This window comes from Aethalodelphis obliquidens, unplaced genomic scaffold (genome assembly GCF_003676395.1).
Source record: "Aethalodelphis obliquidens isolate GAN/ISIS:26980383/991018 unplaced genomic scaffold, ASM367639v1 scaffold156, whole genome shotgun sequence".
Classification (NCBI taxonomy): Eukaryota; Metazoa; Chordata; class Mammalia; order Artiodactyla; family Delphinidae; genus Aethalodelphis; species Aethalodelphis obliquidens.
Window position 1 is genome coordinate 6,214 of NW_020838100.1, and position 25,612 is coordinate 31,825.

Genomic DNA, 25,612 nt, shown 5'->3' on the forward strand with positions numbered 1-25,612 from the left:
AAAAAAGGGAGAAGACTCAAATCAATAGAATTAGAAATGAAAAAGGAGAAGTATCAACTGTCAGTGCAGAGATACAAAAGATCATGAGAGATTACTACAGGCAACTCTATGCCAATAAATGGACAACCTGGAAGAAATGGACAAATTCTTAGAAATGCACAACCTGCAAAGACTGAATCAGGAAGAAATAGAAAATATGAACAGACCAATCACAAGCACTGAAATTGAAACTGTGAGTAGTCTTTATTTTAAAGTCTAATTTATCTGATACGAATATTGCTACTCCCACTTTCTTTTGCTTTCCATTTGCATGGGATATCTTTTTCCGTCGCCTCATTTCCATTCTGTATGTGTCCCTAGGTCTGAAGTGGGTCTCTTGTAGACAACATATATATGGGTCTTGCTTTTGTATCCATTTAGGCAGCCTGTGTCTTTTGGTTGGAACCTTTAATCCATTCACATTTATGGTTATGATCAATATGTATGTTTTTATTAACATTTTCTTAATTGTTTTGTTTTTTTATGTAGATCCTTTTCTTCCCTTGTGTTTCCCACTTAGAGAAGTTCCTTTAGCATTTGTTATAGTGTTGGTTTGGTTGTGCTGTATTCTGTTAGCTTTTGCTTGTCTGTAAAGCTTTTTATTTCTCTGTCAAATCTGAATGAGATCCTTGCCAGGTAGAGTAATCTTGGTTGTATGTTCTTCCCTTTCATCACTTTAAATATATCGTGCCACTCCCTTCTGACTTGTATAGTTTCTGCTGAGAAATCAGCTGTTTTCCTTATTGGAGTTCCTTGTATGCTATTTGTCATTTTTCCCTTGTTGCTTTTAATAATTTTTGTTAATTTGATTACTTTTTGTCCTGGTGTGTTTCTTTCTGGGTTTATTGTGATGGGACTCCCTGTGCCTCCTGGACTTGGGTGGCTATTTCCTTTCTCATGTTATGGAAGTTATTGACTATAATATCTTCAAATATTTTTCTCGGGTCCATTCTCTCTCTCTTATCCTCCTGGGACCCCTATAATGTGAATGTTGGTGCATTTAATGTTGTCCCAGAGGTCTCAGGCTGTTTTCATTTCTTTTCATTCTTTTTTCTTTATTCTGTTTTGCAGCAGTTTTTTCCAGCATTCTGTCTTTCAGGTCACTTATCTGTTCTTCTGCCTCAGTTATTCTGCTATTGATTCCTTCTATTGTATTTTTCATTTCAGGTATTGTACTGTTCATCTCTGTTTGTTTGTTCTTTAATTCTTCTAGGTTTTTATTAAACATTTCTTACATCTTTTCAATCTTTGCCTCCATTCTTTTTCTGAGGTCCTGGATCATCTTCACTATCATTATTCTGAATTCTTTTCCTGGAAGATTGCCTATCTTCCCTTCATTTAGTTGTTTTCCTAGGATTTTATCTTGTTCCTTCCTCTGGTACATAGTCCTCTGCTGTTTCATTTTGTCTGTCTTTATGTGAATGTGGGTATCATTCCACAGGCTGCACGACTATAATTCTTCTTGCTTCTGTTGTCTGTCCTCTCTTGGATGAGGCTCAACAGCTGATTTGTAATCAGAAACAGTGGAGGCCAGATAACATTCAAAATACTGACAGAAAAAAAAAGTCAACAAATAATTCCATACCAAATTTCTCCTTCTGGAGAAACTAAGAGTTCTCAAATAAAAAATAAAAATAAAAAAAACCTTGGATAATTCATTTTTAGCAAATATGCTGTATAAGAACTATTAAAGGAGTCTTCAAATTTGAAATCAAAGGACAAGAGATAATAACTCAAATGAAGGCATTCATCAACAGAAAATATTGAAAAAGCTAACACAATTAAGTCTAACCATATAAGTATTATAAAAATAAATCTTTGAAACCTCAATTATAAGAAAAAATGGTCAAAAATATTACTTCATTCTATCAAGAGACACACTATGACCCATAAAGAATGAAAGTAATAATAATAGCTAACATTTAGTATGGGCTCATTATGTGGCAGACACTCTTCATAAATGCTTTCCATGAATGAATTAACTTTAATTCTCAGAACAGCTCTATGAGATTGGTGCAATTTTCACACCATTTAACAAACCAGAACTGAGGAATGGAAAGGATGAGAAAATTTTCTTAGGTCCCAGGACTATCAAGTGACATAATTTTTATTTTAATCCAGGCAGACTGATTTCAAAACATATGCTCTTAATCACTATGTTATATAGGCTCTTAAAGTAAAAATATAAAGTATATGATACAAAAGAACCCAGAAATAATCATATTAACATCAGAAAAATGATTTAAAGGGAGAAAGCACTATGTGGGGCTACAGGTCAATCCATAATATTTTAGTGTTAACTGCACAGTGAAGCTGTTACTGTAATAAATGTATATGAGAAAATAATGGCATTAAAATATAGAAAATAAATACTTGTGATTATATAATAAGAAAGTATTAAAAATAATGTAGTCTTTATTGTTTTTGTATATTTTTTTAATTATTGAGATTTTTGTAGTGGCCCAATATATGTAAATATCCATTATTAAGTAAAAAAGATGTGATGAATTGGAAGATTGGGATTGACATATATACACTAATATTTATAAAATGGATAACTAATAAGAACCTGCTGTATAAAAAAAAATAAAATTAAATTTTAAAAAATTAAAAATGTGCATTTTCTGATATCAGGCAGCAAGGATTGATATAGACCTATTAGACCAGTTTTATTCAGTTTATTTATTTGGATTCTCTCCAAATTTTCTAAATTTTGTCAATTGTGTTTCTATTTTTTTGGTATTTATTCCATTTTTTCTTGATGTATTTTAATGTTGTGCTATTTTCTATATAATATCATAACCTTTAGAAATTCATTTTGAATTATACTTTTAATGAAGTATTTCTCCTATGTTTTCTTTAACTTGTATATAAATTCAATTTTGGTTGACATCAATATTATACCTACAACTTTCTTTATGTTGATGCCTATACTTTTACTGTCATCTTTCTGAGTCATTGCTTTAGATCCCTCTTGTAACTTGAATTTAAGATTCTCTACAAATATTATCTCCTCAGAGAGGCCTAACTTAATAGTCATCTATCTCCTCAACTGGCTCTATATTCTTTGATAGAACATATCACCATCTGAAGTTATATTATATTTCGATTTACTTACTTATTTTACTCACATTCAGTAGAATGTGAACCCCATGAGGACAGAGACTTTACCTGTACTATTCATTACTGTATCCCTGATGTTTCAAACACTTCACTGTTGATTTTAATAAATGTGTTTATACCATTGAAATTTGTTGATATGAAATATACTTTTCTTAATTCTATCATGATTTTATGTTATTACTGTTCTTCATATTTTAGCTTTTTAGCTTTTGCTACATCTTTTATGATTTATTTTTTTAAAATATATGTTTATGTGCCTTATGATAATTGAAGGATGTAACTATTTTTTCTACCTGTACTTTCATCCTAGATTTTCTCATTCTGTTCCATGGGTTTAAACACAATCTGCATGCTAATAACTACAAAATGCTCATCTTCAGGCCTAAACTTGCCTCAGAACACCTGACTATTCTTATTGCTTACACTTTATTTCCACATCCTTTGTCACAAACTTGCTCTTCCTCTCCAAAATACACCTTGAATGAAGTCACTTCTCACCATCTCTACCACTAACACAGTCCTGATACATCCACTATCATCTCTTGCATGGATTACTGCAACTGGTTTCCTTGCCTCCACTCTTAACACTCCACAATCCACTCTGTGCCCAGGAGCTACAGTGAGCTTTCAAAAAATAATATGGATCACATATCTCCTCTGCTTAAATCCTTCAATGGATTCCCTTGATCCTCAGATTAAAACCCAAACTTTTTATCATGTGTTTCAAATATAAGATTTATAAATCCTTCAAAGCTCACCTCATACCATTTCTTAGCCACAGGCCCTCTTGCAGTGTCTCATTCAGGATATTTTAGTTCTTGCCTCAGAGTATTTGCATATGATTTTATATCTGGGTGGAAATTTCTCTCTCCCATGAATAGCACATGCTAGCACTTAAAAACATTGCTGCATAACTGAATAGTTATAGTTATCATTTTATATTATATTTGAACCTCTGTCTCTAGATTTAGGTATCTATTCGATTTTTGCTATAAAAATGAAAAAAAATTAACATGATTACAACTTTTAAACTTTTGTGTTTTATCTCCCAATTTTTTTCTTTATAGTACTAAATGTATATTTTCAAGTTTATAATACTTATATTTTGTTCTGAAGCCATGATGTTATAGTTTTGGTGGTTGGCCAAGGTACTATTAGCCCATAGTTGGGGAGACAGATTTATACTGACACTTTCTTTGTGCCTTTTCCCAAATGGCTACCCACTCACTTCATAGTTATCTGTATTATATCCTCAAATTTGGTAAATCTCTTATTGTTACAGCTAATTAGGTCTGATTGTTTAAGACCTTCTGCCTTCTCTTTCCCATATTTCTCCCAGCTAAAGAGTACTGACATTTTTTTTTAACTCTGTGTCAGTGTGGAAGTATGGAGGATGGAGAGACACTTTCTACCTTTCACCCAGGAAACTCATTTGCCTTTTTCAGTCTCTTTCCTTATAGATTAGGAGGTATGAGTGACACTTTCCCAAATGCAGTCCACTTTCGTGCACCCAATACCACCCCTCAGCCCCAATATCGAACCACTCCTCAAGCAATGTGGATAGAAGTTATGTGCCAGTAGCTAAAATCCCTGGTCTATATATCCTTGGACAAAAATTTCCAGAATGCATGGTAGGAGATTATGCCCCTTATTTTTTTATAGTGCTGAAGTATTTATTTTTTCATTTTAAAATTCATTTTTGTCCATATCACTTATTTTTCAAGGATTTTTTTTTGTCATTTGACTATACTCTGTCATCTTATTCAGAGGTCTTTCCAGATTGAATATTTTAAAATGAATACATGGATTAATGGACACATGGATGGAATGAGGAAGGAAAGCAGATTGGAAGAGGAAAAGAGAGGATCAGCAAAATATTTAGGAGACTGTTCTGGTCATTCTGGTGGAAGATGGTGTGAAATTTACTCTACTAGTGGTAAGGTAGGTGGAGAGGAGTGGATACATTTTGGGATATAATTTGGAATAGAACTGACCATATTGTAGACTGGGTGTGGAAATAAGAGAAGTGTCGAGGACAGAGTTAATTACCAGATTTTTGACATGAGTAACTGGATGGATGGACTTGCCATATTCAGGAATAAGAGATGCAGGGAGGAGAGGCAGGGGTGGGTAGAATAAGATACCAAAGTACAAGATTGAGATGGCTGTGTGATATCCAAACGGGGCTCAGAATAAACATTTCAACTGGAAGATAATTTTTGGAATCAGATGAGAGAAAAATGTTACTTGAAGTCAATGAAATAAGCTGGTGGTCACATGAGATAGTCTGTTTTCAACTCTAGGGTCACACTTAGAGAAACATTAAATGAGAGGTTAGGTTATAGCTTTTTTTCTTCCTCTCCAGCTGGTCTCTCTCCATCTCTGTGAAACTAGTTCTAGAGAGGGTGACCAGAGGGGCGTGGCAATGATTTGAAGGCATTGTTCTCTCACTGCTCGGGCAACCTTAAGCTTCTGACACAGAGCTTGGTTGCCAGGTTACTACAGCTCAAAAACTGGAGGCAAGAGCTTTTATTTTCACATACAGTCAGCGTCTGCCAATTGCCAGATGTTGCTGGCAAAGTTCAAAACCCTGTGAAGCTTGCAGCAGATCTGAAAAGCACAGTGGATGCTCAAAAGTGGGTGAGGCAGGGGTGCTCCCTCAACTTTTTTATTGACCTAACATCTAAACATCTAAAATGTCGTTAAATGAAGAAAAAGATGAAGGGCATCTGAGTCTATCAGCAATGCCCAGAAAAATTCAAGATGAATTAGTTTATGTAATCCAGACATCTTTAAACAATATAGCTAGACAAGTAAATGATCTAAATAAATATGCTGAATACTTATTTGGGGAACTAACCAAAGAGATTGATAGCGTCTCTTTCAAACTTAAGACTTTACAACAGAGCGTAATCCAGTTAACTGATGGCATTACCCACAAGGATCCAAATGAAGGAGTGTCCTTGCAAGTTAGAAAATCAAGGAAAATGTTTCGAAGTACAGTTTTTCAAACACAGCCTGTATACTCTTCCATACCTGTTAAAATATGTGAAAAACATGATGCTTGTGTACAGACATCAACTCTTACTATGCCTGCTCATTACTGCCAAGATAATAGAGAAAGTTTAAAGATTTATCCTGCTTCATATTGTTTTGAAGTTTCTAAAAAAAGATTATATCTGGAAAAGAAAAACAAAAGGGAGGGAATTTCAAGCAAAAGAAGCACCTAGATTATCCCTTTGAGATAGAATGTGTGCCTCAAAGTCAATTGATAGAAGATAATATTACAGTGGACCATATCGCAGATGCTTGTAGTGAGACCTCTCATTCATATGTAGATCAACCATCCGAAAGTATATTTTCCACCTTCTTATTTAGTGAAATCAGTAAACTTCTAACAAAACCTGTAGAAAAAGTGTTATCCTGCCCTCTACAACAGCCAATGCATGGATCTGGTGATGTGAAGCATTCACATAGCTATATCAATTATGGAACTGGAATGGGAGAATAGTTGCAATCCCAACCTCAAACTCATCTTAAAACAGAGGTGTTTGTGAGTCCCACTGCACCAAATTCACCACCTCCACTACCACCTGATTGGTTAGCTCTATTAAGAGCTTCAAAGAGGATAAGTATTCCCTCAATAATACACTCCCCAACTCAACTTACATCAACTGTTTTCAGGAATCCAGCAGCATCACCACCTCCTGATTGCCTTCAGACTACTCTTGATGCAGCTCTTCTAATTACACCACCTCAAACAGAGTTCTCTCCTCCAATACCTGAAATTTTCCAATATAATGAACTGATACCAGATGATCTAGTCCCACAAAGTGAATATCAGGAAATGCCTCCACCTTTATCTCCTTCTTCAGTAACTTCACCTAGATTTCAATCAAGGGCTGAAGTTGCAAATCTAACTGACTCTGCTTCAGTTGTACAATTACCAAGATCTTCAGCTTTTCAAGCTGTGAGACCTTCATCTGCAAAATCAAGACTTTTTGTTGCAAAATCACCAAGATCTTCAGTTCCATCAAGACTAAGATCTTCACTTCCACCACCACCAAAATATGTGGTTCCACCAGCATCAACATCTTCAATTGCACCATTACCAATATCTTCAACTCCACAAATACTACAAAGTTCAGTTCCACTACCATCAGTTTCTTCAGGTCCACAAACATCAATATCTTTAATTCCATCATCAAAACATTCAGTTGCCCAGTCAACAAGACATTCATTTGTCCAATTATCAGGATGTTTAGATACACAGTCATCAAGATCTTCAGTTTACAGTTACCAAGATCTTCAGTTGCACAACCAACAGGACATTTGATTACACCACACCCAATATCACCAAGTTTGAATTCAACAAAATCTTCCACTCTATAATCACTGTTTACTTTCCTAAAATCACCATCTTCCATATCAAGCCCTTGGGCTCTATCAGTTTCCTGATCTTCATCAGCTGTAGTTTGTCCTGGTTTAAAGCAATTTCCTCCATCAACTCTATGGATGATCAATAAAGCAAAGAGGGCCTTGATGGAAGCAATTAGAAAACGTGTTCTGCTATTCAAAACTAAAGAACAATGTGTACCCAAAGCCAAAATGGAGATTCCTGAAATTGAAGCAAGTAGTATCCTGATCCGTCATAAAGCTATAGGATATAGTTCTGGTGAATAAGACCAGGTGAGGCTGTTTAGATGGATGAAAAGTAAACAAATAAATACAACTAAAGTAAAAATAAATGTCTATTGTCTTATTCTATTTAATTAACTAATTTATAATATTTGGCTTTTTTACTTTTTTAGAATTAAACACGATATTTTTTCCAAGAAAACTGTCAGCACATGCTCCACTCTAAATATTTTACAGTTTTCTTAATTTGTTCAAATAAACCAAAACTACTGACTATTAAGCACAGATAGCACTTATGCTAGTTTTTTACAAATTTTCTTGAAGACAATTAATATCGAAATTCTGAACTTAGCAAGGCCATTTATTCCATTTCAAATAATGCTTAACTCAAGCTTTAAGAATCTCTGTCTCAATTATATGAATGTATTTAGTAAGCATAAATAATTTATAGTTCTAAATTTACCTCAAGGGGCTGGAACAATCATTTTTTTATTTTTTAATTTATTTTATTTTTTAACACTTTATTGGAGTATAATTGCTTTACAATGGTGTGTTAGTTTCTTCTTTATAACAAAGTGAACCAGCTATACATATACATATATTCCCATATCTCCTCCTTCTTGCATCTCCCTCCCACCCTCCATATCCCACCCTTCTAGGTGGTCACAAAGCACCGAGATGACCTCACTGTGCTATGCAGCTGCTTCCCACCAGCTATCTATTTTACATTTGGTAGTGTATATATGTCCATGCCACTCTCTTTGTCCCAGCTTGCCCTTCCCACTCCCTGTGCCCTCAAGTCCATTCTCTACATCTGCGTCTTTATTCCTGTCCTGCCCCTACGTTCTTTGGAACCATTTTATTTTTATTAGATTCTATATATATGTGTTAGAATATGGTATTTGTTTTTATCTTTCTGACTTCACTCTGTATGAAAAATTCTAGGTCCATCCACAAATAACTCAATTATGTTTATTTTTATGGCTGAGTAATATTCCATTGTATATAGGTGTCGTAGCTTCTTTATTCATTCATCTGTCGATGCACTTAGGTTGGTCCCATGTCCTGGCTATGGTAAATAGAGATGCAATGAACATAGTGGTGCATGACATGTTTTGAATTATAGTTTTCCCAGGGTATATGCCAGTAGTGGGATTACTGGGTCATATGGTAGTTCTATATTTAGTTTTCTTAAGGAACCTCCATACTGTTCTCCATAGTGGCTGTATCAATTTACATTCACACCAACAGTGCAAGAGGGTTCTCCTTTCTCCACACCCTCTCCAGCATTAATTGTTTGTAGATATTTTGGTGATGGCCATTCTGATTGGTGCGAGATAATACCTCATTGTAGTTTTGATTTGCATTTCTCTAATGATTAGTGATGTTGAGCATCCTTTCATGTGTTTGTTGGCAATCGCTATATCTTCTTTGGAGAAATGTCTATTTAGGTCTTCTGCCCATTTATGCATTGGGTGGTTTGGTTTTTGATATTGAGCTGCATGACCTGCTTGTATATTTTGGAGATGAACCCTTTGTCAGTTGCTTCATTTGCAAATATTTTCTCCCATTCTGAGGGTTGCCTTTTGGTCTTGTTTATGGTTTGCTTTGCTGCGAAAAAAATTTCCGTTTCATTAGGTCTCATTAGTTTATTTTTGTTTTCATTTCCATTTCTCTGGAAGGGGGGTCAAAAAGATTCTTGCTGTCATTTATGTCATAGAGTGTTCTGCCTATGCTTTCCTCTAAAAGTTTTATAGTGTCTGGCTTTACATTTAGGTCTTTAATCTATCCTGAGTTTATTTTTGTGTATGGTGTCAGGGAGTGTTCTAATTTCATTCTTTGATATGTAGCTGTCCACTTTTCCCAGCACCACTTATTGAAGAGGCTGTCTTTTCTCCATTATATATTCTAGCCTCCTTTATCAAAAATTAAGCTGACCATATGTGTGTGGGTTAGTCCCTGGGCTTTCTATCCTGTTCCATTGATATATATTTCTGTTTTTGTGCCAGTACCATACTGTCTTGATTTCTGTAACATTGTAATATAGTCTGAAGTCTGGGATCCTGATTACTCCTGCTCCGTTTTTCTTTCTGAAGATTGCTTTGGCTATTCGGGGTTATTTTTGTTTCCATACAAACTGTGAAATGTTTGTTCTAGTTTTGTGAAAAATGCCATTGGTAATTTGATAGGGATTGCATAGAATCTTTAGATTGCTTTGGGTAGTATATTCATTTTCACAATACTGAGTCTTCCAATCCAAGAACATGGTGTATCTCTCCATCAGTTTGTATCATCTTTAATTACTTTCATCAGTGTCTTACAGCTTTCCACATACAGGTCTTTTGTCTCCTTAGGTAGGGTTAATACTAGGTATTTTATTCTTTTTGTTGCAATGGTAAATGTGAGTGTTTCCTTAATTTCTCTCTCAGATATTTCATCATTAGTGTATAGGAATGCAAGTGATTTCTGTGCATTAATTTTGTATCCTGCTACTTTACCAATTCATCGATTAGCTCTCAGTTTTCTGGTAGCATCTTTAGGATTCTATATGTTTAGTATCATGTCATCTGCAAACAGTGACAGCTTTACTTCTTCTTTTTCAACTTGGATTCTTTGTGTTTCTTTTTCTTCTCTGATTGCTGTAGCTAAAACTTCTAAAACTGTGCTGAATAATAGTGGTGAGAGTGAACACCTTGTCTTGTTCCTGATCTTAGTTGAAATGGTTTCAGTTTTTCAACATTGAGAACTATGTTGGCTGTGGGTTTGTCATATATGGCCTTTATTATGTTGAGGTAATTTCCCTCTATGCCTACCTTCTGGAGGGTTTTTATCATAAATAGGTTTTGAATTTTGTTAAAAGATTTTTCTGCATCTATTTAGATGATTATATGGTTTTTATCCTTCTTAATATGGTGTATCACATTGATTGATTTGTGTTTATTGAAGAATCCTTGGATTTCGGGATAAACATCACTTGATCATGGTGTATGATCCTTTTAGTGTGCTGTTGGATTCTCTTTGCTAGTATTTTGTTGAGGATTTTTGCATCTATGTTCATCAGTGATATTGGCCTGTAGTTTACTTTTTTCATGGCATCTTTGTCTGGTTTTGGTACCAGTGTGATGGTGACATCATAGAATGTGTTTGGGAGTGTCCCTCCCTCTGCTATATATTGAAAGAGTTTGAAAAGGATTGGTGTTAGCTCTTCTCTAAACGGTTGATAGAATTCACCTGTGAAACCATTTGGTCCAGGGCTTGTTTGTTGGAAGATTTTTAATCACAGTCTGAATTTCAGTGCTTGTGATTGGTCTGTTTATATCTTCTCTTTCTTCCTGGTTCAGTCTGAGAAGGTTGTGATTTTCTAAGAATTTGTCCATTTCTTCCAGGTTGTCCATTTTATTGGCATATAGTTGCTGGTAGTAATCTCTCATGATGCTTTGTGTTTCTGCAGTGTCAGTTGTTACTTCTCCGTTTTCATTTCTAATTCTATTGATTTGAGTCTTCTCCCTTTTTCTCTTGATGAGTCTGGCTAATTGTTTATCAATTTTGTTTTACTTCTCAAAGAATCAGATTTTAGTTTTATTGATATTTGCTTTTTTTCCCTTCATTTCTTTTTCATTTATTTCTGATCTGATCTTTATGATTTCTTTCCTTTTGCTAATTTTGGGGGTTTTTTTGATCTTCTTTCTCTAATTGCTTTAGGTGTAAGGTTAGGTTGTTTATTTGAAATGTTTCTTGTTTCTTGAGGTAGGATTGTATTGCTATAAACTTCCCTCTTAGAACTGCTTTTGCTGCATCCCATAGGTTTTAGGTCATCGTGTTTTCATTGTCATTTGTTTCTCGGTATTTTTTGATTTCCCCTTTTATTTTTCCAGTGATCACTTAGTTATTTAGTAGTGTATTGTTTAGCCTCCATGTGTTTGTATTGTTTACAGATTTTTTCCTGTAATTGATATCTAGTCTCATAGTGTTGTGGTTTGACAAGATACCTGATATTATTTCACTTTCTTAAATATACCCAAGGCTTCATTTGTGACCCAAGACATGATCTATCCTGGAGAATGTTCCATGAGCACTCTAGAAGAAAGTGTATTCTGTTTTCTTTCTGATTGAATGTCCTACAATTATCAATTAAGCCCATCTTGTTTAATGTATCATTTAAAGCTTGTGTTTCCTTATTTATTTTCATTTTGGATAATATGTCCATTGGTGAAAGTGTGTTGTTAAAATCTCCTCTATGATTGTGTTACTGTCGATTTCCTGTTTCATGGGTGTTAGCATTTTCCTTATATATTGAGGTGCTCCTTTATTGGGTGCATAAATATTTACAATTGTTCTATCTTCTCCTTGGATTGATCCCTTGATGATTATGTAGTGTACTTCTTTGTCTCTTGTAATAGTCTTTATTTTAAATTCTATTTTATCTGATGTGAGAATTGCTTCTCCAGCTTTGTTTTGATTTCCATTTGCATGGAATATCTTTTTCCATCCCCTCACTTTCAGTCTGTTTGTGTCCCTATGTCTGCAGTTGGTGTCTTGTAGACAGCATATATACAGGTCTTTGTTTTGTATCCATTCAGCCAGTCTGTGTCTTTTGGTTGGAACATTTAATCCATTTACATTTAATGTAGTTATCAATATGTATGTTCCTATTCCCATTTTCTTAATTCTTTGGGGTTTGTTATTTTAGGTCTTTTCCTTCTCTTATGTTTCCTGTCTAGAGAAGTTCCTTTAACATTTGTTGTAATGGTGGTTTGGTGGTGCTGAATTCTCTTAGCTTTTGCTTTTCTGTAAAGGTTTTAATTTCTCCATCAAATCTGAATGTGAACCTTGCTGGGTCAAGTAATCTTGGTTGTATATTTTTCCATTTCATCACTTTAAATATGTCCCGCTACTCCCTTTTGGCTTGCAGAGTTTCTGCTGAAAGATCAGCGGTTAACCTTATCAAGGTTTCCCTTGTATATTATTTGTTGTTTTTTCCTTGCTGCTTTTAATTTTTGTGTGTGTATTTAATTTTTGATAGTTTGATTAATATGTGTGTTGATGTGTTTCTCCTTGGATTTATCGTGTATGGGACTCTCTGCACTTCCTGGACTTGATTGGCTATTTCATTTCCTATATTAGGTAAGTTTTCAACTATAATCTCTCCCAATATATTCTCAGTCCCTTTATTTTTCTCTTCTTCTGGGACCTCTATAATTCTAATGTTGTTGTGTTTAATGTTGTCCTAGAGGTCTCTGTGATAGTCCTCAGTTCTTTTCATTCTTTTTTCTTTATTCTGCTCTGCGGTAGTTATTTCCACTATTTTATCTTCCTGGCCACTTATCTGCCTCAGTTAATCTGCTATTAATTCCTTCTAGAGAATTTTTAATGTCATTTATTTTGTTCTTTTTCACTGTTTGTTTTCTCTCTAGTTCTTCTAGGTCTTTATTAAACGTTTCTTGTATTTTCTCCATTTTTTTCCCAATATTTTGGATCATCTTTCCTGTCATTACTCTGAATTCTTTTTCAGGTAGACTCACTATTTTCTGTTCATTTGTTTGGTCTGATGGGTTTTTACCTTGCTCATTCATGTGCTGTGTGTTTGTCTGTCTTCTCATTTTGCTTAACTTACTCTGTTTGTGGTCTCCTTTTTGCAGGCTGCAGGTTCATAGTTCCTGTTGTTTTTGGTGTCTGCCTCCAGTGGCTAATGTTGGTTCAGTGGGTTGTATAGGTGTAAAATATTTTTCTCTCACTTTGAATGCTCTTCACTTTTGCTTTCATTCAGAGTAGTATCCACAGGATTCTTGACATCCGAGGAGTTTCTCTGAGTCACTGTCATGCTGGGAGACTTTGGAATTGGGGCGCATGCTCCTGCAGATGGAAGTATTGCTCTTTCATCCATCCAACTGCTACCAGGGCCAACTGCATCTGCCAACTTTTCATTTTTTTAGGTGCCTTTTCATCTAACTAAATTGACCTATCTCCAAGATATTCAAGTTTCTAAATGAAATATTCAGAATTAATAACTTTGTTCACATAATATTAAAATATGTTTTAGTAAATTATTTTACAAGTCAATTGAATTCAGGTGTCTGGGTGAGTTTTCTTAAGGAAATAATTTAAAAGAGAGAGCCAAGTCTGGACCTTAAGAAATTCTAAAAGTTAAAGTTCTTGGAATGGTCAAGAGTCCTCAGATAAGATTGAAGCTAAATGATCATATAGCTAGGAGAGGAATAAATAATCTGGGAAGTAAGACTCTTTCTAGAAATACAGAGAATGAATATTTCAAGAAAGGAACATTCAACTATATGAAATGCTGCAGAGAAATAAGATACAATAAGAACTGAAAAATACCCATTGGTTTTGAATCACTTTACTGTTCACCAGAAAGTAACACAACATTGTAAGTCAACTATACTTTAAATAAGAAAAAAGACAGTGAATAACCAAAGCAGTCTTTAAAAAAAAGCAAGCTGGAGGTATCACACTTCCTGAGTTCAAATTATATTAGAAAGTTATGATAATCAAAAAACGTTTGGTATGATATGATCCAGCAATTCTACTCCTTGGCATATATCTGTAAAAAATGAAAACTCTAGGTTGAAAAGATACAAGCAATCCAATATTCATATCAGCACTATTTACAACAGCAAATGCATGGAAGCAACCTAAAAGTCCGTGGGAAGATCATTGATAAAGAAGATGTGGGGCTTCCCTGGTAGCACAGTGGTTGAGAGTCTGCCTGCCGATGCAGGGGACATGGGTTCGTGCTCCGGTCCAGGAAGATCCCACATGCTGCGGAGTGGCTGGCCCCGTGAGTCATGGCCACTGAGCCTGCGCTTCTGGAGCCTGTGCTCTGCAACGGGAGAGGCCACAACAGTGAGAGGCCTGAGTACCACAAACAAAACAAAACAAAACAAAAACAAAGAAGATGTGGCACATATATACATAATAGTATATTACTGAGCCATAAAAAGGAATGAAATGTTGCCATTTGTGGCAACATGGATGTTCCTAGAGAATGTCATACCAAGTGAAGCAAGTCAGACAAAGACAAATATTATATAATATCACTTACGTTGGAATCTAAAAAATAATGCAAAAGAACCTATTTACAAAACAGAAACAGACTCACAGACATAGAAAACAGACTTATGATTACCAAAGGGGAAAGTGGAGGATAAATTAGGAGTATGAGATTAACAGATACCCATGACTATATATAAAATAGATAAGCAACAAGGATTTAACATATAATTCAGGCAACAATATTCAATATCTTGTAATAACCTATAATGGCTGATAATCTGAAAAAATGTTTGTATAATCACTTTGCCATACACCTGAAACTGATGCAATATTGTAAATCAACTATGCTTCAAAAATGTATGGTATTGGCATAGAAACTGACACATAGAACAATGGAACAGAATGGAAAGCCTAGAAATAAGCCCATGCATATATGATCAATTAATTTACTGCAAAGGTGCCAAGGCTACACAATCAGTAAAGGATAGTGTCTTCAATAAACAGTGGTGGAAAAACTCTATAGCCACATGAATAAGAGTAAAACTAGACTCCTATCTTAAACCATAAACAAAATAAACTCTAAATGGATTTAAAGTGATGGCAGTAACTTGCATAAGACATTCCTCTTTAATATAAGCCTTTTTAGTCAATAAAGTAGGCATCCATGTGTGAACAAAGACCACTTTGTGGGAGTTTGCATTTAGCTCCAAGGGAACCAAGAAGAATCTTGTCCATGAGTGCAGATGGTAGGAGATATTCAAACCTCCATACATTCTGCAGAACCAACAGAAGCAACAGGACTGTCTGGACCTCTCTTGCTGCTGTTTGGCAAGGATTGAGTAAGTGCTGAATTGGGCAGCATTTACCCATGAAAAAGAATTTTTTGCAGAACACCAGCCCTCCTGAAGGGAGACTCCAACACACCATTAGAGAAAAAAATAAAGAAAAATATACATCTTGCCACAGCAAAGATAAGTTTGGTTCCAGCAAAGGTGGTAAGAGAAAACTTTCCTAGAACTCTTCATCCCCAAGAAGGCACTGATTGGGGCTGATTCATCTAACAGAAACTATCCTTCAGGGAAACAAGAGAGCAGTGAGAGAGGGTCTGCTTACTCCAGCTGGATGGGATGCAGCAGGAGAAAGCCATTTCTCTCCACCAGCATCTAAAGTACTAAGGTGGGAGCACTGTGACTGGGGGGAGGGAAGATACTTGAGAAAAGACAGATAAGAATTTCAAATGGCTTTAAAATAATTATTCTCAGTAGAAAGTCCACCCACATGTCTCTGGGTGTACCATCTCTGGGGAATTTCTTACCATGTCTACAATAGCCAAACACACTGAGTGCTACACCCACACTTCTTCCCACTCTGCTAACCTCTTCTTGGGTGTGATCTCAGGTGCATCTGAGAGAGCAAGCTCCTGAGAGCTCTGGTAGACAATTAACATGGCCAAAAACAAGAAACAGTTGGTAACCAAGGGAGAAACCATAAACTTGAGCTATAATGCCACCTTCCGGAAAACAAAAGAGAGGTTCCTAATAGACAACCTGGAGAATTGTAAGAACTAAAGAACACATAAAAGCTTATTTAAAGAGGTATCTGTTACCTCAAATGCAGAAGCAGAATGCATGACTAGAAGCAATAGGAAAAATCAAGAAAATGTGGCATCATAAGAAGAAAATTATAACTTTCCAGCAACTAAACCAAGATCATAGAATATTGTGATATAACTGATAAATATTTGAAAATAGCTGTTATAAGGAAATTCAGTGAACTACAAGAAAATTTCAAAATATGATTCAATGAAATCAGGAATAAAATTAATGAATAGAGAGACTTCTTTACCAAAGAGACTGAAACAAAAAATAAAGGAACAGAAATTTTAGAGCTGAAGAATTCAATGAATGAGATGAAGAATGCAATAGAGAACATCTGTAGTAGGGCAGACCAGATGGAAGTGACAATAAACGACTTGGAGTATAGGAATGTAGAAATAATATAGTTAGAAGAGGAGAGGAAACTAAGGTTTAAAAAGAGCGAAGAAAGACCGTGAGAGCTATCTGATTCTATCAGAAAGGGAAATATTTGAATATAAGTGTTCCAGAAAGAGAAGAGAGGGGGAAGGGGGCAAAGAGTTTATTTAAAGAAATAATAGTTTAGAACTTCCCAAACCTGAGGAAAAACTTGGGCATACAAGTCCACGAAGCTGATAGAACACCTGATTATCTCTATGCAAAAAGACCTTCTTTATGACACATTATAATAAATGTCAAGATCAACAAAGAAAGAATCATAAAGGCAGCCAGGGATAAAAAGAAAGTGCCCTACAAAAAAACTCCCATTAGGCTAAGAGTGGTTTACTCAGCAGAAACTCTACAGGTTAAGAGAGAGTGAAATGACACGTTTAAAGTGTTGAAAGATAAAAATTGCCAGTCAAGAATACTTTATCTGTTAAAGTTATCCTTCAGATATGAGAAACAAGGCTTTCATAGACAAACAAAAGCTGAGAGAGTTTATCACCACTAGACCTGTCTTGCAAGAAATGCTGAAAGGAGTTCTTCAAGCTGAAATGAAAACACACTAATCAATGACATAAAAACATATAGAAGTACACAACACACTGGTAAAGGTAAAAAATAGACAAACAGATTTAGAAAGCAGTGACTTTGTATTAGATGATGTGTTTGCCACTTAACTATAGTGTAAAAGTTAAAAAAGTTAAAGTTAAATGGAACGATTAGTAACAATAACTATAGCTATGCAAGTTGTTAACAAATGCACAACATATAAAAAAGGTAAATTATAACATCAATAATATTAAAGGGTGAAGTAAAATGGTGGAGCTTTTTAAGCGTTTGAAGATGACTTGCTATAGTCCTAAAAAGGACTGTTTTACCTATTAGGTGTTTTGGGTAATTCACAAGGTAGCCACAAAAGAAAAACCTAGAGTAGACCCACAAGTGAAAAAGGAAAGGCAAAACAGCATGCACCACCACAGAAATTAACCAATTTAAGAAATCAGGCAGAGACAGAGGAAGAAGGAAACAATAGAAATACAAAACAACCAGAAAGAAATTAATAAGATGACATTAATATATACTTACATACCAATATTACAATAAATGTAAATGGATTGAACTCACCAACAAAAAGGCACTGAGTGGCAGAATTGATGAATACAACAACAACCCAGTTCTATGCTGTCTATGAGACACCCATATCAATTTCAGAACACCCTTAGACAAAGTGAAGGAATGGAAAAAGATATTCCATGTAAGTGAAAACATGGTTAGCTATACTTATATCAGAGAGAATAGACTTAAAGCCAAAAACAGTAAAAAGAGACAAGGAAGGTTATTATATAATGAAAAAGGATCCACCCATCAAGGAGATATAACAATTATAAATATATACCCACCCAACATTGGAACTCCTAAATATATTAAACAAATACTAATAGATCTGAAGAGATAAATAGAGAATAATACAAAAATAGTAGGGGGTTTCAATAGCTAACTTTCAACAATGGTTACATCATTCAGACAGAAAATCAACAAGAAAATGATGGACTTGAACCATAGAGTAGATTGAATGGACATAACAGTTATTCATCCAACAGCAGCACAATACACATACTTCTCAAGTACACACAGAACATTTCTAAGGATAGATCATATGATGCAACACAAAATAAGTCTTAACAAATTTAAGAAAATTAAAATTGTACCAAGTATCTTTTCTGATCACAATAATATGAAACTAGAAATCAACAACAAGAGGAAGGTTAGAAAATCTACAAACATGTGGAAACTAAACAACACATTTCTGAACAACTAATGGGTCACAGAAGAAATCAAAAGGGAAATCAAAGAATATCTCAAAACATATTTAAAAAAAATCAACCTACCAGAAACCTTTGGGACACTGCTAAGACATACAAATGGCCATCAGATACATTAAAAGGTGCTCAAAATCACTAATCATCAGGGAGAGGCAATCAAACAACAATGAGATATCATCTCACACCGATTAGAATGACTATTATAAAAAGACAAGACATAGCACGTATTTGTGAAGATGTGGCACAAAGGGAACACTTGTGCACTGTTGGAGGCATTGTTAACTGGTATAGCCACTATGGAAAACAGTGTGGAGATTCCTCAAAAAATTAAAAATAGAACTCCCCTGTGATCTAGCAATTCCAATCCTGGGTAAATAGCCAGATGAAATGAAATCATTATCACAAAGATGTAACTGTATTGCCAAATTTATAGCAGATTATTCACAATAGTCAAGGTACGGAAAAAACTTAAGTGTGTCCATCAATGGATGAATAGATATGTACAATGGAATATTATTCAACCCTAAAAGGAGGGTAATTCTGTCATTTGCAATGAATTCGAGCACATTATGCTTAGTGAAATAAGCCAGGCAGGGGAAGACAATACTGCATTATATCACCTATATGTTGAATCTAAAAAAAAAGTTGAATTCATGGATACAGAGAGTAGAAAAGTGGTTATCAGAATATGAGGGTTGGGAGAAATAGACATAGGTTGGTAAATGGGTATAAAGTTTCAGTTATAATGAATAAAGTCTGAGGATCTAATGTATAACCTGATGACTATAGTTGATAACACTGTATTGTATAGGTGAAATTTGCTAAGAGAGTGAAACAAAATGTCACAGAAATTTAAATATGTGAGATGATAAATGTGTTAATTAGCTTGATAGGAGGAATCCTTTCATCATGTATATGTATATCAAACCATCATATTGTACACTTTAAATATCTTATAATTTAATTTAACCTCAGTAAACCTGGAAAAAATAAAAGAATTACAAAAAATATAAAGGGAGCTCTTATACACTGTTGGTAGGAATGTAAATTAGTATAGCTATTATGAAAAAAGTATGGAGGTTCCTCAAACAATTAAAAAAATAGAACTACTATATGACACAGGAATCCCACTTCTGGGTGTATATCCAAAGGAAATAAAATCTGTATCTTGAAGAGTTATCTGCCTTCTGTTCATTGCAACATTATTCACAACAGCCAAAGTATGGAAACAACCTAAGTCTCTGTGGACAAATGAATGCATAAAGAAAATGTGATATCTATATGTATCACACTATGTCCTAGTATATAGCTTTATCCTAACCTCCAGTATATATAATGGAATGTTATTCAGTCTTTAAGGAAATTCTGTCATTGCAACAACATGGATGAACCTGGAAGACATTATGGTAAGTGAAATAAGGCAGAGTCAGAAAGAAAACTACTGCATAATCTCATTTATGTGTGGAATCTAAAAAAATCAAACTTATAAAAGAAGAAAATAAAATGGTGGTTACCAGCTACTGGGGGTTTGGGACAATGGGGAAATATTGGTCTCAGGGTGCATTCAGTTATGCAAGTGGAGTAAGTTCTAGAGATCTAAAGTACAGCATTGTGACTACATTTAATAATACTGTATTGTATACTTGGAATTTGCTAACGAAATAGATTTTAAATGTTTTTGCCCCCCCAACACACACAAAAGGAAATTTGTGAGGTGATAGATATATTAATTAGTTTGATTGTGGTAATCAATCACAATGTATACATATATAAAAAATCACATTGTACACTTTAAATATATACAATTTTTATTTGTTAATTAGACTTTAATAAAGCTGGAAAAAAATTTAAAGCACACAAAAAAGACAAACAAAAAACAATGAAAGAGTTAAGTCTTTTAATCACTTATTTAATAGTATAAGCATAAAGCTAAAGCTGGAGGAAGTGCCAACTCCCCCTTTTCCTTTTTTCCCCATGGAATAACCCACTGGTAATAGTTGTATCAGCACTGGTGTGGAGTTTGTGTCACAATTGAGGAAGCCCCAACAAAAGGCTTCCACAGTTTCATGGACCTTGAGGATGTGGGCAGGTGAGATTGGTAAGGATGAGAGTGTAGGGATAGGAGTGGAGTGAATCAGAGTAGGGAAAAGTATATTCACGTCTTCCCTGCTGAGGCGGTCTCAGCAGAGGGTCTGAACAGCACAAGATTGCATGGAATCAGATAAAGAGTAATAGAAATGAAGTTGCCCAACGTAGACATGTAAATATGTGAAAGAGCATGACAGTCAGAGGGCCTGAAACCTTGACTACAACTCTCCTCAGAGACTGCAAAGCATTGTCGGTACATCATGTCTGGCATAAAGAAGGCAGTTTCCACATGAGACCTGCCAGGAAAAGCCTTTATAATTGCCTACAGTTAAGCCTGAAAAAAATCACACATAGGTTTTATTTTTCTTTTTAATACTTATTTTTATTTTATTTTCTTGTGGAAAGAATACTTAACATGAGATCTACTTTTAAACAAATTTTATATGTACAATATGTTATTGTTTTTAAAACATTTTTATTGGAGTATAGTTGACTTACAATGTTGTATTAGTTTCAGATGTATAACAAAGTGAGTCAGTTATATATATACATATATCTACTCTGTTTTAAATTCTTTTCCCATATAGGTCATTACAGAGTACTCAGTAGAGTTCACTGTGCTATACAGTAGGTCTTTATTAGTTCTCTATTTTATATATAGTGTGTATATTTCAATCCCAGTCTCACAATTTATCCTTCCCCTCCTTACTCCTTGGTAACCATAAGTATGTATTCTACATCTGTGATTCTATTTCTGTTTTGTAAATAAGTTCATGTGTACCTTTTATTTAGATTCCACATATAAGTGATATCATATGATATTTGTCTTTCTCTGACTACTTCACTCAGTATGATAATCTCTGTGTCAATCCATGTTACTGCAAAAGTCATTATTTTGCTCTTTTTTATGGCTGAGTAATATTCCATTGTATATATGTACCACATCCTCTTTATCCATTCCTCCATTGTTGGACATTTAGGGTGCATCTGTGTCCTTGCTATTGTAAATAATGCTGTAATGAACATTGGGGGGCATGTATCTTTCAAATTCTGGTTTTCTCGGGGTATATGTCCAGGAGTGGGTTTGTCAGGTCATATGGTAGTTCTATTTTTAGTTTTCTAAGTAACCTCCACACTGTTCTCCATAGTGGCTGTACCAATTTACATGCCAATCAACAGTGTAGGAGGCTATGCTTTTCTCTACACCCTCTCCAGAATTTATTGTTTGCAGATATTTTGACAATGGCTCTTCTGAGCAGTGTGAGGTAATACCTCATTGTAGTTTTGATTTGCAATTCTCTAATAATTAGGGATGTTGAGCAACTTTTCATGTGCTTTTTGGCCATCTGTGTGTCTTCTTTGGAGAAATGTCTATTTAGAACTTCCATCCAATTTTTTGAATGGGTTGTTTATTTTTTAGATATTGAGCTGCATGAGCTGTTTGTATATTTTGGAGATTAGTCACTTGTCAGTTGCTTCATTTGCAAATATTTTCTCCCATTCTGAGGGTTGTCTTTTTGTTTTATGGTTTCCTTTGCTGTAAAAATGTGTTTAATTAGACCCCATTTGCTTATTTTATTTTCATTACTCTAGGACGTGGATCAAAAAAGATATTGCTGCAATTTACATCAAAGAGTGTTCTGCCTATGTTTTCCTCTAAGAGTTTTATAGTATCCGGACTTACATTTAGGCCTTTAATCTATTTTGAGTTTATTTTTATGTATGGTGTTAGGGAGTGTTCTAATTTTGTTCTTTTACATGTAGCTGTCCAGTTTTCCCAGCGTCTCTTATTGAAGAGACTGTCTTTCCCCCATTGTATATTTTTGCCTCCTTTGTCATACATTAGGTGACCATAGGTGTGTGGGTTTATCTCTGGATTTTCTATCCTGTTCCATTGATCTATATTTCTGTTTTTGTGACAATGCCATACTGTTTTGGTGACTCTAGCTTTGTAGTATAGTCTGAAGTCAGGGAGTCTGAATCCTCCAGCTCTGTTTTTCTTCCTCAAGATTCCTTTAGCTATTTGGGGGTGTCTGTTTTAATTCCATACAAATTGTAATTTTTTTTTCTAATTCTGTGAAAAATGCCATTGGTAATTTGATAGGGATTGCATTGAATCTGTAGATTGCCTTGGGTAGTATAGTTATTTTGACGATATTGATTCTTCCAATCCAAGAACATGGTATATCTCTCCATCTGTGTTGTCTTTTATTTCTTTCTTTATTTCTTTTTTATTTCTTAGTATCTTATAGTTTTCTGAGTACAGGTTTTTGCCTCCTTAGTTAGGTTTATTCCTAGGTATTTTATTCTTTTTGATGCAATGATAAATGGGATTTTTTATTTAATTTCTTTTTCTGATCTTTAGTTGTTAGTGTATAGGAATGCAAGAGATTTCTGTGTATTAATTTTGTATCCTGCAACTTTACCAAATTTGTTGATGAGATCTAGTAATTTTCTGGTAGCATCTTTAAGGATTCTATATGTTTAGTATCCTGTCATCTGCAAACAGTGACAGTTTACTTCTTCTTTTCCAATTTGGACTCCTTTTATATATTTCTTTTTCTTCTCTGATTCCCATGGCTTGGATTTCCAAATCTATGTTGAATAATAGTGGTGAGAGTGGACATCCTTGTTTTGTTCCTGATCTTAGGGGAAATGCTTTGAGTTTTTACCACTGAGAATGATGTTTGCTGAGGGTTTGTCATACATAGCCTTATTATGTTGAGGTAGGTTCCCTCCATGCCCCATTTCTGGAGAGGTTTTATCATAATGGGTGTTAAATTTTGTTAAAAGCTTTTTCTACATCTATTGAGATGAGCATATGCTTTTTATTCTTCAATGTCTTAATACGGTGTATCACTTTGATTAATTTGTGTATATTGAAGAATCCTTGCATCCCTGGGATAAATTCCATTTGATCATGGTGTATGATCCTTTTAATGTGTTGTTGGATTCAATTTTTTTTTTTTTTTTTGTGGTAAGCGGGTCTCTCACTGTTGTGACCTCTCCCGTTGCGAAGCACAGGCTCCAGACATGCAGGCTCAGCGGCCATGGCTCACGGGCCTAGCCGCTCTGTGGCATCTTCCCAGACCAGGGTACGAACCCGTGTCCCCTGCATCGGCAGGCAGACTCTCAACCACTGCGCCACCAGGGAAGCCCTAATGTGTTGTTGGATTCAATTTGCTAGTATTTTGTTGAGGAGTTTTGCGTCTATGTTCATCAGTGATATTGGCCTGTAATTTCTTTTTTTTTTTCGGGTGGTATCTTTGTCTGGATTTGGTATCAGGGTGATTATAGCTTTGTAGAATGAGCTTGGGAGTGTTCCTTCCTGTGCGAATTTTTGGAAGAGTTTCCAATGGGTAGGGTTAACTCTTTTCTAAATGTTTGATAGAATTCGCTGGTGAAGCCATCTGGTCCTGAGCTTTTGTTTGTTGGAAGATTTTTTTGGGGGGTGGGGTAGGAGTTTATTTATTTATTTATTTTTGCTGTGTTGGGTCTCCGTTTCTGTGTGAGAGCTTTCTCTAGTTGTGGAAAGCAGGGGCCACTCTTCATCGCGGTGAGCAGACCTCTCACTATTGCGGCCTCTCCTGTTGCAGAGCACAGGCTCCAGATGCGCAGGCTCAGTAGTTGTTGCTCACTGGCCTAGTTGCTCCACGGCATGTGGGATCCTCCCAGACCAGGGCTTGAACCCATGTCCCCTGCATTAGCAGGCAGATTCTCAATGACTGCACCAGCAGGGAAGCCCCTGTTGGAAGATTTTTCATCAGTTTCAATTTTAGTAGTTGTGATTGCTCTGTTATTTCCTATCTCTTCCTGGTTCACTCTTTAGGGTTGTACCTTTCTAAGAATTTATCAGTTTCTTCTAAGTTGTCCATTTTATTGGCCTATAGTTGCTGGTAGTAGTCTCTTATGATGCATTGTGTTTCTGTGGTGTCCATTGTAACTTCTCCTGTTACATTTCTAATTTTATTGATTTGAGTCCTCTCCCTTTTTTTCTTTAGTCTGGCTAAAGGTTTATCAATGTTTTTTATCCGCTCAATGAACCACCTTTTAGTTTCATTGATCTTTGCTACTGTTTTCTTTGTCTCTATTTCATTTATTTCTGCTCTGATCTTTATGGTTTCTCTCCTTCTACTAAATCTTGGTTTTGCTTTTTCTTCTTTCTCTAGTTGGTTTAGTTGTAAGGATAAGTTGTTTATTTGAGATTTTTCTTGTTTCCTGATGTAAGATTGTATTGCTATAAACTTCCCTCTTAGAACTGCTTTTGCTGCCTCCCATAGGGTTTGGATCATCATGTTTTCATTGTCATTTGTCTCTAAGTTTCTTTTGTTTTCCTCTTTGATTTCTTCAGTGATCCTTTGGTTGTTTAGTAATATATTATTTAGCCTCCATATGTTTGTGTTTTAAACAGTATTATTTTTCCTGTAATTGTGTTCTAATTTCAAAGTGTTGTGGTCAGAAAACATGCTTGATATGATTTCATTTTTTTTCTTTTAATTTACTGAGGCTTGATTTGTGACCCAATGTATGATCTATCCTGGAGAATATTCCATGTGCACTTGAGAAGTATGTATATTCTGTTGCTTTTGGATGGAATGTCTTATAAATATCAATTAAGTCTATCTGGTCTAATGTGTCATTTAAGACTTGTGTTTACTTATCAATTTTTGGTCTGGATGATCTGTCCATTGGTGTAAGTGTAGTGTTAGAGTCTCCCACTATTACTGTGTTACTGTCGATTTACCTTTTTATGGCTGTTAGCATATGCCTTATGTATTGAGGCATTCCTATGTTGGGTGCATATGTATTTACAATTGTTATATCTTCTTCTTGGATTGATCCCTTGAGCATTATGTAGTGTCATTCCTTATC

At 35.1% G+C, this 25,612-nt stretch overlaps 1 protein-coding gene across 1 annotated transcript in view; it reads right to left on the reverse strand.

The window, feature by feature from the left end:
- Positions 1–7,046: 7,046 nt before the first annotated feature.
- LOC113616557 (terminal nucleotidyltransferase 5D-like) overlaps positions 7,047–25,612 on the reverse strand; it is a 69,604-nt gene continuing 51,038 nt past the window's right edge. The window contains exon 2 of the mRNA XM_027099952.1: positions 7,047–7,741. Coding sequence (XP_026955753.1) covers positions 7,047–7,741 — 695 coding nt within the window. The remainder of the gene's footprint in view (positions 7,742–25,612) is intronic.